Raw genomic sequence first — 17340 nt, forward strand, 5'->3', positions numbered from 1 at the left:
CTGATCTACCCTTAACCTGCTATGCTGTCCCCTCTCCTCTTGCACTGCCTATATTCCATTTTGTATTGTATAATCTCTGCCTCTGCTATAGCTGCTCATTATCATAAAATAAATCAATTCGGAATATAAACATTGTACTTACTTCTCAGTGTATAGTATATATAACAGTATAAGCAAGTCATTGTATGAAATTTTAGTTTTAATGACTTCACTAGTGCTTTTTATGTAGCCTGTTGTAAAACTAGGCAAATATCTCAATGAGTTGATGCACCCCTGGAAGACCTCTGTGAACCCCCAGAGGTACGTGTACCCCTGATTGAGAACTACTGCAGTAGCTCAAGTGTACTAACTTGATCTAACTACTCCAGTGAATACAAGACTTAGGATTGGATGTGCTCCCTCTCTGTCTGTCTGTTCTGCACTTTTGTCTCCCTGATGGAGGGGTCTCTTGGGACCAGGTGTCTGTTTCTGGGGAAAGTTGCTGCAGGACCCCTTCTGTACAGAGTCCTGGGGTAGCTGACTATGCCCTGGTTTATACTAGGAAATTAAGTCAGTATAACTATGTTGCTCAGGGGTGTAAAAAATCCACACTCTCAAGCGACGCAATTAAACTGACCAAACCCCCAGTGTAGACAGTGCTAGGTTGACAGGAGAATTCTCCCCTCAATCTAGCTACAAGCTTTTGGGGAAGTGGAGTACCATTGCCAATGGGAAAACTCCTCCCACTGGCATAGGTAGTGTCACACATAGGTAGTGCTGCCACATTTTAAGTGTAGACAAGCCCTATGTAGGATTCACTGGCAGGCTGGCTCCACTAGAATCAGGATGCTAGAGAACTGGTACACAGGAGTCAGCATGGAGATCAGTGCCCTCATGCGGATAACCTGTATCTCCAGCAGATGTCGGGGATCTGTGCAGTTTGGGGTGAATTTCCTCTCCATCTGCAAGGTGGGTGGGCATATAAATCTCCATGAAGAGAATCAAACTATATTTTACTCCCTGTAGATCTCCACCTCCACCATGTCTCACACATTCACAAACAGGTCTTTTTGCAGGAAAGTAAACTTTGGTTCCATGTTTGTAAAATGCCAAGAACATTGTTAATGCTCATGACATAGCTGGGATCCAGATCTCAATGTGAATTTCACACCTGCTGCTTTCGCTTCTGTCTGGTCTTAATGCACAATACTTCATGTCTTACAGTAACTATGAAAATTACTCTCAAATGTTTCCTTTTCAATAGATGTTCATTAAAGTGCAACTGATTAGAAAAGTGGCTGCATAAAAATGGAAACTTCTTATTCAACAGATTTGTTCCTTGTGTGTACTGGCAATAGTCAGATCTGTTTAGATGTGTTACATAACTTCCTTGTACTCCTGTTGGTTCTGCAGAGCCAACATATAGCTCTGAAAGGGTGAGCTGATTATATCCTGGCTCATGGATCAACAGTAAAATTATTCCAATTTAAGAACCTTTATTGCTACTGATGATGCTTGATTCAGAGATTCCAGTCTGAGTTTGCAGTGCAGGTAATTAGAAAAAGATTGTTTTATTTGTAAACTGAACACATTTGCTATGAAATTAATAAACAATGAACCTTATGCTGCCGTTTTATAGTCATTTTTTCAGAGTATAATTGCAGATTATGTAGCGATTCACTGCTGGTGCATATAGCTCAAATGCTATATTGAGTTCATAAAGCAATGAAACCCCCTGTGCTGTCTAAAATTCATGTAGTTATTTACTACTGTAACTTCCTGCTTGGTTGAATAGTGTTGGTAAACTACAGAAACAGGATGCTGGAGTATTTTTAATGAGTTCTTATCAGAGACAAGCCCCATATGACTCATGTTATAGAAATGTACCACATACTATTGATATTAAGTAACTTCTGCAAAGAAACTGAAGTCACATACAGACTCCAAAGTCAGAAGAGATTATGTGGGCTATCAGTGCTTGCCTGTGCAGGTTGCTAGCTTGTTTGATAGCAATCCATTGGCTAATTAATTAACAATGCAGACAGATTTCTGTCTAGTTCTTGTATTTATGATTTAGGAGACTTTTAAAGGAGGAAAGTGGGGGTTCCTCAGTGCTCTGTCAGGGATGTGTAAGACTAAGGGGAGTAGGGATAGAAGAGCTGAACCCCTTTTTTCTTATTTTCCTAAAAATTGTGCAGGTCTCTCCTGTTGCTCATGACATCCAGGAGAATACAAGCCTAATCACCTGTTGATAAATTAGTCTCAATTTGCATAATTTTGTATCCAGACAGCTTCATCAAAGTTTAAGAATATCTGATGTAAGAGCATATTGTGGAGATGATCCCAGATTAAATTGTATTCTCTCTACATTTGGGAAAGCTGATTATCATGTCCTTGTTTCAGTAAGAGAATGAAGGAAATGCAGAGAGCTAATAGGTTGTGGCTTCGAACATACTGCAGCACACAGAAATATTCAGCCTGAGAGATGATCATGAATTGAGACACACCATTTTTACTCTGTGTGTTGAGGCCATCATGGCACTCGCTGACGTGGCTGATTTTGAAACTGAAAACAGTTAGCTTTCAGAACTTTGTCCCTTTAACACACAATTTGTGTTGGCAGTGAGACCTCTAAGCAAGCAGCACACTACCTGGTTCAACATAAAACTTGACAGTCAATAGTCTCAAGGTGACGCAGCTGATAATACTCTCCTCTGTGGGCCAGATCGTCATTCAAGTTCCACATCATGACAGGGACCCAGATTTGCAGTTCAGTTTTAGGACACACCTGCACCACCATCTTCCTATTTCTGCCCTTTGCCCAAATGAAAATTAAAGTTTCTCTGGCATGTTTCATTAACAGTATAGGATAACCCTAATGTCCTGGTCGATGGTACAATACCTCCCTCTGCAAAATAGATTCCAACATTCAAACCTAGGGTGTGAACTACTGTTGAAAGCATGCAGATTGTGTAAGCAAACAGAGCAGTCACAGCACTGCTAATACTTAACTAATAGTTTGGATACCAGCAATATGAAAAAAGGTAAAAATAAATATATTTTTGATTCATTTAACTATATTTATGTATTTAATATACACAATGGCACTCACATGATCAGTTTCTGTTATGGAGTATCTGAATCTGTTAACCAGACTACCCATACTTCGGGTTTACCGAAAATGTTTTGACTTGAAAGTTGGACAATAAGTGAAGAGCTTTTGTCTGACTGTGTCTCCTAAAACCTTTGGAGAACCACACTGGAAATGGATAGCTATAGTTTTATTTATTTTAGTTCATATATATTAAAAGCACTTAATCCACACTCTAGCTGTTATCATAATTTCTAAAACAATCTATACTAAATAGGGCTATCTATCAATTGTAGTTAACTCACGCAATTAACTCAAAAAATTAATTGTGATTTAAAAAATTAATCATGATTAATCACAGTTTTAATCACACTGTTAAACAATGGAATACTAATTGAAATGTATTAAATATTTTGGATGTTTTTCTACATTTTCAAATATATTGATTTCAATTACAACACAGAATACAAAGCGTACAGTGCTCACTTTATATTATTTTTATTACAAATATTTGCACTGCAAAAATGATAAACAAAAGAAATAGTATTTTTCAATTCACTTCATACAAGTACTGTAGTGCAGTCTCTTTATCATGAAAGTGCAACTTACAAATGTAGATTTTGTTACAAAACTGCACTCAGAAACAAAACAATGTAAAACTTTAGAGCCTACAAGTCCACTCAGTCCTACTTCTTGTTTAGCCAATTGCTAAGGCAAACAAGTTTGTTTACATTTACGGGAGATGCCCGCTTCTTATTTACAGTATCCCTTGAAAATGAGAACAGTCATTCGCATGACATTTTTGTAGTCCGCATTGCAAAGTTTTACGTTCCAGATATGCTAAACATTTATATGTCCCTTCATGCTTTGGCCACCATTCCAGAGGACATGCTTCCATGCTGATGATGCTCATTAAAAAAATAATGTGTTAATTAAATTTGTGACTGAACTCCTTGGGGGAGAATTGTATTTCTCCTGCTCTGTGTTTTACCTGCATTCTGCAGTATATTTAATGTTATAGCAATCTCGGATGATGACCCAGCATGTTGTTCATTTTAAGAACACTTTCACTGCAGATTTGACAAAAAATGCAAAGAAGGTACTAATGTGACATTTCTAAAGATAGCTACAGCACTCGACCCAAGGTTTAAGAATCTGAAGTGCCTTCCAAAATCTGAGAGGGACAGAGTGTGGAGCATGCTTTCAGAAGTCTTAAAAGAGCAACACTCTGATGCAGGAACTACATAACCCGAATCACTAAAAAAGAAAAACAACCTTCTGCTGGTAGCATCTGACTCAGATAATGAAAATGAACATGCATCGGTCTGCACTGCTCTGGATTGTTACTGAGCAGAATCCATCATCAGCATGGATGCATATCCTCTGGAATGGTGGTTGAACCATAAAAGGACATATGACTCTTTAGCACATCTGGCACATAAATATCTTGCAACGCCGGCTACAACAGTGCCATGCGAACACCTGTTCTCACTTTCAGGTGACATTATAAACAAGAAGTGGGCAGCATTGTCTCCTGCACATGTAAACAAACTTGTTTGTCTCAGCAATTGGCTGAACAAGAAGTAGGACTGAGTAGACTTGTAGGCTCTAAAGTTTTACATTGTTTTATTTTTGAATGCAGTTTTTTGTGTGTGTAATTCTACATTTGTAGGTTCAACTTTCATGATAAAGAGACTGCACTACAGTACTTGTATTAAGTGAATTAAAAAATACTCTCTTTTATTTTTAGTGCAAATATTTATAATAAAAATAAATATAAAATGAGCATTGTATACTTTGTATTCTGTGTTGAAATTGAAATCAATATATTTGAAAATTATGGAAAACATTCAAAAATATTTAAATAACTGGTATTCTATTATTGTTTTACAGTGTGATTAATCGTGATTACTTTTTTTAATTGCTTGATAGCCCTAATATAAAAATCTAGCAGCAAATCCCAATTTACAGCAAAGTCGTGATCTTAATGTTCTTCTGAACAACAAAAGGCTTTAAAAGGGAGCTTAACACCAGAAAAGGAATTTGAGGTTGCATTGTTTCCACGGGTTCACATTATTTTCATACAAAAGTGCCATGGCATATTGTTTTTGACAGTGGCATGCTCTTGCTTTTCACTGGTGGAACCAAATACCAACAATCTACTTTATTTCTTTTCCCCTGGAGGGTCCCTATTGGATGTCCCCAAACACTTAGCAATTTTCTTCACGCCTTTTCTTCTTCCCCTCGATGCCCTGCACTGCCAATTACTATATTTCTGGCCCAGAATGACTCAGCAAAAATCAACTTTAAAGCAACTATGCCAAATTAGAGAAGCTGATGTTGAATGTAACACAGCCCCCAGGCTGAATACACTCATATCCTGAGCATAAAGTGGTTGCCTAGTGTCATGATAATCTTGAAATGGGGAATCCCTGTAACACTACCTTTGCCCATATTGGTAGTCCATGCATAATATGGCTTTATTAACACAGCACCAGGAAAAGACATTGGATATCTGGAGCAAAAAATGTGAGCTGTCCCTTTTGATCCCCAATCTATGAGATACTGGTAGTTTCTTTGTAGACTAGGAAGATATAATACATAGCCCATCCTTACAAATGGAAAATAGTTGTCCAGAGCACAGAAAGGAAAATGTGGTCTGGTCCCCAAATGAAAAAGCAGATAGTATCCTTCATTTGGCTGGACGCCAGAGCACTTTACTTAAAAATAGATTTCTTTTTCAGCGTCAGAAATTCAGCTGTGACGTACACAAAATAATGATTACTCAACTGTTTGGCAATCAGAAGAGGTATTAATGTCAGTGAATATGATGCATAGTAGGTATTTGAACTGAGAGGGTGAGTCATGATATGCTAATTAGAGATGGTGATGCAGAGTTGAAACTGGGTGTGTGTCCTTGCTTAAAGGAGAACATTCTTCTCCACCCAGTGTAACCTGTACTGCTTGTGAAGCCATAGTGGAGGCAAAGGGCCTGATCCTGCAAATACTTACACATGTGTGTAACTTTACTTACACAAGTTGTTTAATTGACTTAAGTAGGACTACATTTCTGAGTAAAGTTATTCATTTGAGTAAGTATTTGTAGCACTCAGACCAAAGTCTGCCAAAATGAACATCATAAATATAATATCTTGTCCTGCTAAAAATACCAAAAGTTTCTCTTGATATTTTATCAGTTCAGTGTTGTCAACTCTGTGATTTTATTATATGTATCTTTTGTTACTTGGTGTTTTTCTTGAAGCTACAGTTCTTAGAGTCGTGAGAATCTCAGCTTTCATTTTTAAAAAGCATGGTTGCATAGAAAAGCTGGAAAATATGAACTCTAAAAGCTCAAAAGACAGTAGGAAAATAGAGAACTAAAAACAAATAATTCTCTCTATAAAGTCATGAATCATGACTTTTTGGGGCCAGGCTCACATTTTTTTTTAACACTTCAAGTTGAGAATATAGAATCATAGAACTGGAAGGGACCTCGAGGCGTGATCTAGTCCAGTCCCCTGCATTCATGGAAAGACTAAGTATTGTCTAGAAGACCATCCCTGACAGGTATTTGTCTAATCTGCTCTTAAAAATCTCCAGTGATGGAGATTCCACAACCTCCTTAGGCAATTTATTCCAGTGCTCAACTACCCAGACAGTTAAGAAGTTTTTTCTTAATGTCCAACCTAAACCACCCTTTGCTTCTTGTCCTATCCTCAGCGTTAAGGAGAACATTTTTTCCCTCTACCTTAACCTTGTAACAACCTTTTATGTACTTGAAAACTATTTTCTCCCCTCTCAGTCTTCTCTTCTCCAGACTAAACTAACCCAATGTTTTCAATCTTCCCTCATAGGTCATATTTTCTAGACCTTTAATCATTTTTGTTGCTCTTCTCTGGACTTTCTCCAATTTGTCCACACCTTTCCTGAAATGTGGTGCCCAGAACTGGACACAATACTCCAATTGTCAATTGCTTCTAGGCTTTGCTATCCAATAAGAAATGGCCAATTGCAAGTGATTGTGTATTGTTATCTAAATGTTAAGACAGAATAATTGTTTTACAGAGCTAGCTAGAAACATCAAACCAATAATATACTCCCTTTCAAGAGAAGAAAAGACTACATTCTTGTTCACACTATTTACTAGAATTTTCCAGCCAACCTATTGATGACTGTTATAAGTCTAATAACAGGGAAAAAAGGGAACCTTAAGATCTAGTGTAATTGCACCATGAACAGTTATGGCACTTACAAATAATTGTTTACTTTAGTTAATTTTTTTTTAACTCCAGGCACTTTAAAAAAGTGAAACAAATGTTTAATACAAAAGTTAATACATTAGTTACAGATTTTTAAAATAGCTATAATATAATCTACACCAGTGCTTCTCAAAGCCGGTCCGCCGCTTGTGCAGGGAAAGCCCCTGGCAGTCCGGGCCGGTTTGTTTACTGCCGTGTCTGCAGGTTTGGCCAATCGCGGCTCCCACTTGCCATGGTTTGCCGCTCCAGGCCAATGGGGGCTGCAGGAAGGGCGGCCAGCACATCCCTCGGCCCGTGCCGCTTCCCGCAGCCCCCATTGGCCTGGAGCGGCGAACCACAACCAGTGGGAGCCGCAATCAGCTGAACCTGCGGATGCAGCAGGTAAACAAACCAGCCTGGACCACCTGGGGCTTTCCCTGAACAAGAGGTGGCCCGACTTTGAGAAGCACTGATCTACACTATACTGTAGCAACCAGCCACAACATAATATTTGCCAAACAAAACCAAAAATAGTAATAATGCATCACAGAAGTCAGTTTCTCGAAGAGACAGTCTGGGTTGGTTAGTTCACTCTTTGAGATTCAGTTCTTTTTCCTGTTGGGGTGTTCCTGACATAGGGGAATGAGCATGTGAGTGACTGTGATACAGAATGTGAAAGGTAGTAAATTCTTTCTGTCTAATCATTGCAACATTCTTTCTCTCTTTCCCAAGAAAGAAGAAAAAAAGACAAACAGGCAAATGAATATTCCTATGTAAAAGCTAATGATGGTTGCCTGACTACTAATCACTGGAAGAGCCCCACCAGCCCTGCTGGAGGCACAGCTGTAGCAGGTTAGCAAATGGAAACCTTAGGCACAGGAAACAGGATAACACCCCAAACCTTACAAATAATAAGTCTAATATTTTAGATCAAGATCCTAATATCTTTATTGACAATAACTGTTTTATTATGGAGTTTTGGTTGGTTGGTTTTTGTCCCTTTCCTCAAAATAGGGAGGATTAACAAGTTCTGATTTCTTTTACCCTGACTGGTCTGCAGCACCCTTTTCTTTATGAGCTGACCCAGCTGTTTGGTCTGTATGGCAAATATCCAATCAGATCAAGCCAGAGTAGTTTACAGAGACATAATGCTAAGAAAGAGAGAAGCAGGATGAACACATCAAACTGACCAGGACTTACAAATTCATTAAACTGGCTACCCTTTTAGTTCAGCCATAGCACAATATATATCCTACAAAGGAATCTAAATTCAAGACTCAAGGTTGGTCAGTCACTCCCAGGCCAGCAGAAGCTTGGAATGCTGCAAAAGTGGTATGCTCAGTAAATGGGTTGAAGAAGCATTTTAAATCACTCTATTTCAACCTTCCTGATAGCTTTGGGAGTAAGTGATGATAGTCCACCTAGAGTAAGATTATTATAAATTGTGGATGGGAAAGGTCTACTAGATGGAGTTGGTCAGAAAAAAATGTCTGTGGAAAATTCAGATTTTTTTTGTTCTGGAGGGCAATGGGGCTGAAAAATTAATGTTCCAATGAAAAACAGTTAATAGAAAATGTTTAGCCAGTCCTAATACTAGATAACTGAATCTGCAAGTACAGGATGTTGTGTCTGGGACTGAACTGGAGCTGTTCTGTAATAATCCATGAATACTGTATGTTGACATGGTTATTGGGATGTCTGAATATATTGGTGTAGTTTAATAGGGGGTTGTAAGGAAAAACAAGCAGGAGGAAAAAGAATGGCTCAAGATAAGCCACTTCTCCACAAAAACTTGAGAGTTGAGATGCTGTGAGAAGAGGAAAAGGTCCATGAACCCAGGAGATCAAAAGAAGCGAGGTAGGTTTAAGAGGAAATACTCTCTCTAGAGGGGTGTTGTTGTTTGGGGAAACTAGAGTGGGACACAAGGCACCCATTGGGGTGTCTGAAGAAGTACCATTACCATCAAGGGATCTTTAGGTAAAATAGACGTGTGTGGGCAGTTTGTTGCTTTAAAATCCTCTCCCTAAATGCTTTGTTCCTACTGTAAAATAAATAATACTTTGGTTTAAGAAAGTTTTGTCAACAAATGAAGATTAAGGTAGCACAAACAAACAAAACAGAAGCCTCAGAGCTAAGAGAGGTTCTGAGAACCCTCCATAGAACAAAATATTAATTAAGCAAGAATGCTAGTTTAGCATTGGTAGGCTGAGAGAAGCAGGATTAAGTTTATACCTGTTAGTAGTAAAAGGACTACTAAGGATCATATTAAAATAAGATATATCAATTTCTCTCAAATGATGCAAATAAGTTGCTTTCTGTGGTAATGACAAAAGAGTTGCCAAAATCAGAAACCCCACAAATGTTTACGTAGGGTGTAAACTGATCTATATTAAAAGTTTCACTGTTTGTATAGTAAACTTGTTCTTAAAATGATTAAAGACCTTTGATGGGTATCAGGAGATCTGATCTTTATTCCTAGCTCTGTCAGACTTCCTGGGTGTTCTTGGGCAAGTCCCTGAAGCAATCTGTACCTTAAAATAAGGAAAAATACTTCTGCACTTCAAAAAGATAGTGTGAGGCTAAATTCATCGTTTGAAAAGTGCTTTGAGATCCATTCATGAAAGGTGGTATTGAATAGAAAATAAAATGTTCCTATTTGCTCCACTGTCTTGAGATTTTAAAAGTCAGCTATTTAAGTGGTTTTCTGATCTTAATATAAAGGAAGTATCCTTGAAAGATATCCTTGGGAATGTACATGTGCATGCACCAACAAAATTTGTAAAATAGTCCTTAAAGCCTTAGAAGAAAAAAGCACTGTGTAAAATTAAGATCTTTACTTTAAACATTTCAGGATAAGCCTAAGGGTACAAACAAACAATGCAATCGCCAGTTCAATTATATAGAGTCCTCTAGGGCTGTTCAGGCTGAAATTTGATTTCCACACTTCAGACCATATATACAGCCACAGGGTTCCATGGCTTGACTACTTTAGAGCCTAATCCTGTTCCAGAATCTAAAAGGGGGGTTTATTTGTAATGATTTCGTGGAACTCAGGCTCTGATCTTTGACAGTATTATCTACCAATGCATAACAGGAAGTATTGTTTCCTCACTTACATTTACATACCTGTTGAGGACTGAAGACTTTATACTTTCAGCCAAACATGTTAAAGTTGACAGTTTTTCAAAAACTTGTTTATTGGACTAATCTAAACTCCTCAAAAAATCTAGAGTAGATGGGTGGAAGCGCCATTGTAATAGCTCATTCCAAACCTGGATACCCAGCCAAAAATGTATAATCCAGGTTTTGTTTGAGCTGCATTTCTAACCCTAGTTTTAGAGCAGTAGCCGTGTTAGTCTATATCAGCAAAAACGAGGAGTCCTTATGGCACCGTAGAGACTAACAAATTTATTTGGGCATAAGCTTTCATAGGTTTTAGCCCACGAAAGCTTATGCCCAAATAAATTTGTTAGTCTCTAAGGGCAGGTCTACACTAAGGGCGGGGGTCGAACTAGGGTACGCAAGTTCAGCTACGTGAATAGCGTAGCTGAACTCGAAGTACCCTAGTTCGAACTACTTACCTGTCCAGACGCCGCGGGATCGAAGTCCGCGGCTCCAAGGTCGACTCCGCCACCGCCTTTTGCAGTGGTGGAGTACCGGAGTCGACCGCGGCGCTTCCGGAGTTCGAACTATCGCGTCTAGATCAGACGCGATAGTTCGAACTCCGAGAAGTCGAACTCACCGCGTCGACCCGGACGGTAAGTGTAGACTAGCCCTGAGATGCCACAAGGACTCCTTGTTGTTTTAACCCTAGTTTTGTAAACCCAAACTTCTTTTGGCGTAAGTGGAAGTCTTGGGTGCATAAAAGATATCTTATCTGGTCCATCAAAATGTACCGTGGACAAAGTGAAGGCAAACTGATCAGACTTCTTTCTTTCTAGTTTTGAAACAATGGACAAGACTTTGGTCTAACCGTAAATCTGAAGTAACAAATTTAAAATTATGCCTATTTATATTTAAAGTAAACTATATTTTTCCTTTTACTTGAGTCTTACATCAGTGTAACACCACTGATTTCTGGGGAGTTCTCCTGATTTACACCAGTGTAACTGAAAGAAAAATCAGTTCCACTTTTTTAAAGTTTGCCTAAAGAACATATATTTCCTTAAGAAGGTTGAGAGCTAACTGAAACACTGAGATAAATCAGGCACTACTCTAACACATTTATTTTTATTTAACTTGTAAAAAATACTGCCTGTCTTATTTGTAACCTTTCTTCAAGTTCTTAAGCTTCATTTTTCTAGCAGTCTCGATTAAAGTACAGCCCATGAGATAACCAGATGTGCAATACTGTAGAAAAGTTGCTGGCGAACTAAGCAAATCTAATACAAGCCACACTAAAAAACAAACCAAAGGGCAATCACTTACCAGTGACTTCAGTGACACTTTTCAAATTAGAACAGCAAACAGGATTTGAGCCAAAGTTTGTTTTTTGTCTATCTAGCTACTTATATGGCAGTATGAGCATCCCCATGGTGCTAGAACAGGGGTGGGCAAACTTTTTGGCCCAAGGAACACATCTGGGTATGGAAATTGTATAGTGGGCCATGAATGCTCACAAAATTTGGGGTTGTGGTGCGGGGGGGAGGGCTCCAGCTGGGGATGCAGGCTCTGGGATGCAGGAGGAGGCTCCAGGCTGGGACCGAAGGATTCGGAGGGCGGGATGGGGATCAGGCTGGGGGAGGGGGTTGGGGCATGGGAAGAGGCCAGGGGTGCAGGCTCTGGGCAGTGCTTACCTCAAGCAGCTCCCAGAAGCAGTGGCATGTCCCCACCCCTCTGGCTCCTACGCGGAGGTGCAGCCAGGCGTCTCTGTGTGCTGTACCTTCAGATCCCATTGGCTGCGGCTGCCAGCCAATGGGAGCTGCAGGAGCCGTACGGAGCCATGGCACATGCGTAGCGAGGCAAGCCCCCGATCCCACTCCTCGGCTGGAGCACTGGAGTGAGGCAAGGCCCAGACCCTGCTCTCTGGCAGGAACTCGAGGGCCTGATTAAAACGTCTGAAGGGCCAGATGCGGCCCCCAGGCCATAGTTTGCCCATGCCTGTGCTAGAAGATGCACCTGAAACATTATTATAATGTCAGCCTTGAGTCTCTCCTGAGCAAAAACCACCAATCCTATCTAATCTGGAACTTTAATGATGTGGAGATGAACTACTACAGACAAAAGCTCTTTCACGCCACATGGCAGAGCAAGGTACTTGCACCTCCTAAAGCCAATCTAGTCCAAATGGTGGTTGTAAATGCACTGTAGAGGACACTTCTACATGGGTGGATGTGATGTGTGTACAGTTGTACTAGGGGGGCTACAAGGTGGTTAACATGCCAGTTTTTAGACAGAGCCTTAATTTGTTTAAAATATGGCTACAGCCTTAGACCCTGATTTTGCACTGAGCACCGCAGTGATGCATCCCTGCACCCATGCCCCCGCATTGAAGTTAGTGAAGCTCCACAGAGACACAGAGGTTTCTCCACAGAGAAGAGAGGAGGTGAGGGGAGTGAGTGGATGGGATTTAATAACTACAAACTGAATCACAGCTACTTGAAGATGGCCCTGAATGCCATCAAAGTTAATAGGAGCCAGCACCTTACAGGATTGAATCCTCAGTGACATTTTAATATTAGAACCTCTGCCATGTAAAAATAATGCAGGTGTGGATCACTGCATAAACCACCCACTCTGTTTAAAAAGTAGTTATAGAGATGTGTATTAGATATTCCAGTATGAAGCCATTGATGAGTGTCTTATTTCCAGTCAGATGCAACATACATACATAACAAAATTAGAACAAATATTAAAATGTGGATAAGCAGTTGTAGTGGGCATGCAATGGGGAAAGAGCTTTGAGCTTTTACATTAATGCACACAGTGACAGTGTATTCTATTATTTTAAAGAAAAACAGCACAAGAGCTGAAGTGTTCATGGCTGAGCCTTGTGAGTAAGCCAACGTTCCATGGGGAATTTTGCCTTGCTAGGGAGCTTGGTCAGAATAGGCAGGATCAGAACTTTCTGAAGAGGCACCCGATGAAACCTATATACATGGGAGCACTCTAAAGAACTCTCAAAGTAAAAGGTGCCCTAAGTTCAATATGTAATCTAATACCCAGAAAGAGCTTTGCTTAGTTTTGAGCACTGGTCCTACTGTCAAGTCTTTGGCGAGCTAAAAATACTCAGCTCTAATCTAAATCCCCTATCACATTTCCTTTGCAGTTCCTGGGCCAGCTCCCTTTATCGGTTGCTTTTAATTAGCGTTAACTCAGCTTTAAATCAGATCATCTATATGTAAGGAAACAGCTCACAACATTTTGCAAAGAGTAAAAAGAGAAGTAAATAAGTTAGACCCTAACCAGTATTCATGAAATGTAGACCCTAAATGGATTAACAGTCTGCAGGTACTATCTGAAGTAACATTAATAACAAATGTGGTTTAATATTAAAGATAGGGGGAGTCTTGGAGACCCTCCAGATCTTTTCAATGCCCTATCCTCTGCACTGGTGGTAAAAGACAGAAGATATGCAGGGTTGGAGGCACTAGTACTGGGTTAACAAAAGTTCAAGTGTCACCAGGTCCACACTGGGAAGGGGCCTATTATGGACCCCTCTAACCCATCCACAAGGCCAGGTCTGGACCCTCACGCCGGGCAGTCCAGCACCAGGTCTTGCTGTGTGAGCGGCTCACAGCCAGCAGATCCTGCTCGCCTATGGGGGACTTGCCACCCAGCAGCCAGGCTTCACCATGCTGCAGGGCCAGTGGGCTCTCGGGAGTTGTGTCCCAGGGACCTGCCCCATTCCCCAGTGTGGCTCCAGTTCCCAGCGGTCTCTGCTGCCCAGCACCTGCAGGGCCCCTAGCTGCCTCCCCAGGGGGCCAAGTTGGCTGGGACCTGTGCAGAGGCTGGGCTGGTCTTGGCCAGTGGGGGGAAGGAAGAGCTGGGGAGGGAGGCAGGTCCCACCAGGCAAGTGGATCCTGCTCCAGTGTGGCTGATTGCTCTGGTCCCTCAGGAGCAGTGCTATGCAAAACCTGCCCTGCCCCGAGACCAGCCCTGACGCACTGCTGGCTCAGCCCAGCAGACAGGTGGGGGGAGGAGAGGGCAGGGTGTGGAGGAGTGGGTCTCTGGGGAGTCTGTAGAGGGGCACCGGGCAGTAAGGGGATAGGGGATGCTGGGTAGTGGAGGAGGTTTGTATGTTTTGGGTGCTGGGCAGTGGGGGAACATGGAGGAAGTCTGTGTGTGTTGGGGTGCTGGGCAGTGGGGGATCTGTGCAGTTGTGGGAGGGGCTATAGAGGGAGGGCCCTGGGGGCTCTGTGGGTGGGGAGATGGTGTGCAGGGCGCTGTGCAGTTAGGGGGGGCTGGGCATGGGGTCAATAGGGGTCTCAGCAGTTGGGCATGGGGTCTGTGGGGGATCTCCAGGCAGGGGGGTGCTGGGCCTAGGGGTCTGTGGGGGGTCTCTGGGCAGGGGGTGGGAGGGCACTAAGGAGTGTGGGGAGCACTGTGACCGCGCAGGCTGCTCCCGAGGGGAAGGGGCACGCTGGCAACGCAGCAGGCCAGCCCCGTGTGCGTCGGGTACTGCCGGTTTGTAATGTGACCTCGCACTGGGCTGGGCATTTGTGTCATGCCCCATTGCCCCCAGCCGGCGCCTCGCTCCAGGGACCCCGCCCCTCCACACCAGGCCCCACTGCCCCCATGGGGGCCCACAAATATGTTTGTCCCTGGGCCCACCAAAGGTTAATTAATCTGGCCCTGGGGGGGGCACTTGCCGCAGACCATTACAGTCAGTCTGTTTTACAGTAAAGAAAGGGGACTGGTGTGTAGGGAGACAAGACAGCCCATCTTCGGGGCTTTGTCTTATATAGGCAACTATCCTCCCCCACCCCCAAAAAGTGTCCTGGTTGTTCGCACTTGCTAGTCACCCTATTGGTGCGGGAGAGGCTGAGCCTGGGGCAGGAGCCCCTGGCAAGGTGGCGGAGGAGGAGGCTCCCGTCCCGCCAGCAGAAGCTGGGTGGGAGAAGGCTGCCGCTGGCCCCGCTCTCTGGGTACGTCTGGTTGGACACCTCACCGGCGGCTGTCCCGAGACAGCGGGCTCGGGCTAAGGGGCTATTTAACTGCGCTGCCGCTCTCCCGCCTAAGGTGCCACAAGTCCTCCTGTTCTTCCTCCCGCCTTGCAGGCTCGGGGTCCCCGCGGAGCGGCCCGCCCTTACCTTTCGGAAATAGCCGCCCTCCGCTTGCCGCGCCGCCCCGCAGCCCCGGGGCACCAAGGTGTCCGTCATGTCCCGGCCGCTGTGCCGCGCTCGCCCGGCAGTGTGCGCGGAGCGATGCCCGGCCGGAGTGAATCCCGTCCCGCAGCCCAGCTCCACCCCCCGCACGGGGCGGGGCGGCTGAGTCAGCCCCCGAGCCAGCCGCCGCGCCGCGCCGCGCCGCCCTACCCTGCCCAGGGTGTGTTGGGGCCGGGGGCCGCGACAAGCCGCTTTTCCCTGCCCTCCGCCTGATCTCTCCAGGCGCGGGATTCGCCCTGCCCCGGGCTGTCCGAGTGGCGCCCTGAGGGCGGGACGGAATGGAGGCCGTGAGGGGCTGTGGGCGCGGCCTGCTCATTTCGTTGCCCCCTGGTTTCCTTCGCTGTGACTTTCTGCGTGTGCCCTCGTGCCGCCACACCTACCCCGGGCGCGTTGTGTGCACGCAGGCTACAGGGAACGGGCAACACAAGTGCCCTCACCCAGAGCCTCCCTCCCGCTTGATTAACAGGGCAGCGCCCAGCCCGCTGCCTCGTTGTACTGGACCGATGGGTGCTGTTTGCCTCGTTCCCCTCTTCCCCTAGTAAGAAGCAGGCTCCTGTGATTCTGTTTAATAAAACCCCGGACCCTTTCTGCCCCCCCCCCCAACCTTCCTTATGGCAGGTGCGACGACACATTGTGCAACCCTCCCGTTTTGCAACTAGTTGCATACAGGCACTCAGTCTGCTGCTGTCTGGACAGCTCTGCTGTCAAACGACTAATCTGTGGTGATGGCATATTATTATGTGGCCTCAGAAGACTTTATTCATGTTTGATGTATTTCCCCTGGTGCATTTTTCTTCTCATTAAATCGTGTTCAATGCCAGCCTTGAAAGCTTGCAGGTGCGTCTATTTCATCAGCTCGCGTAGTTGGAGACAATGCCTTCCATTTGCCTGGAAATTGTCCCTGCAGGGAGCACTCTCCCTCTGGCGCCGGGAGCTGCTGGCTTTGTTTTCAAATACACATTGTCATACCAGTCTTCCTGAGGCCGTTTACTTCCCCTGATTTCTCTGTATTTGAAGCTTTCAACTCAAGAGATAATATGGTCACCATGGCTCATTACTCTCCTCCATGAGTGATTCATTCTTCAGCGCTTGGGGGAGTATTTACAAAATGCTGGTCAAGATAATTAATAGCAGGAAAGAATTACTGTATGTGCTGTGCACTTACGCACTCTGTTGTTTTCCTGTTAAAGCCCATTGTATAGCAAAATAATACAAATGATAACTCAGCAGCTAGGGGGGCAGGAACTGTTTTTATTTGTTCTTGTACAATCAGGCTTCATTATTATTATTCGCTATTTAGTCTAATGCATTAGTTTTAGTACACCTTTGGAAATGGTTACACATTACACTTTTAAAAACAAATTCTTCCCAAATCGATATAATAAATTGTAACCTACATCTCAGCCCTTTATCACCCAGAGGCAGCAGAAGTCTGGGAACAATTTTGACAAAATCTGTATTACTCAAAGAGCCTAGTTCTGCAGGCTTTACACAGACTAAAGTCCTCTTAAGTCAATGACAAAAAAACTAAGTAAACAATGCAAGATTGGACCCAAAATATTTGAGAATGTTTTCCTCAAAATTGCACAAATCTGCAGAGCTTTAAATTAAAACCTCTCATCCTTCAAAAAAAGTTCCATTGTATAACTGGTTTTGTAGGTATTTTTGTTAATCATATAAAGAAGTTTAAATATTAGATACCAAA

At 43.2% G+C, this 17340-nt stretch overlaps 1 protein-coding gene across 2 annotated transcripts in view; it reads right to left on the reverse strand.

Moving 5' to 3' along the window:
• Nucleotides 1-15706, reverse strand: part of RHPN2 (rhophilin Rho GTPase binding protein 2) — a 49393-nt gene extending 33687 nt beyond the window's left edge. For both annotated transcript variants that reach the window (XM_044987035.1, XM_044987034.1), the window contains exon 1: nucleotides 15561-15706. In XM_044987035.1, the coding sequence (XP_044842970.1) occupies nucleotides 15561-15629 (69 nt within the window). In that variant the 5' untranslated portion in view covers nucleotides 15630-15706. The remainder of the gene's footprint in view (nucleotides 1-15560) is intronic.
• Between the last annotated feature and the right edge of the window lie 1634 nt (nucleotides 15707-17340).

The sequence above is a fragment of the Mauremys mutica genome, chromosome 14 (genome assembly GCF_020497125.1).
Source record: "Mauremys mutica isolate MM-2020 ecotype Southern chromosome 14, ASM2049712v1, whole genome shotgun sequence".
Lineage (NCBI taxonomy): Eukaryota > Metazoa > Chordata > Testudines > Geoemydidae > Mauremys > Mauremys mutica.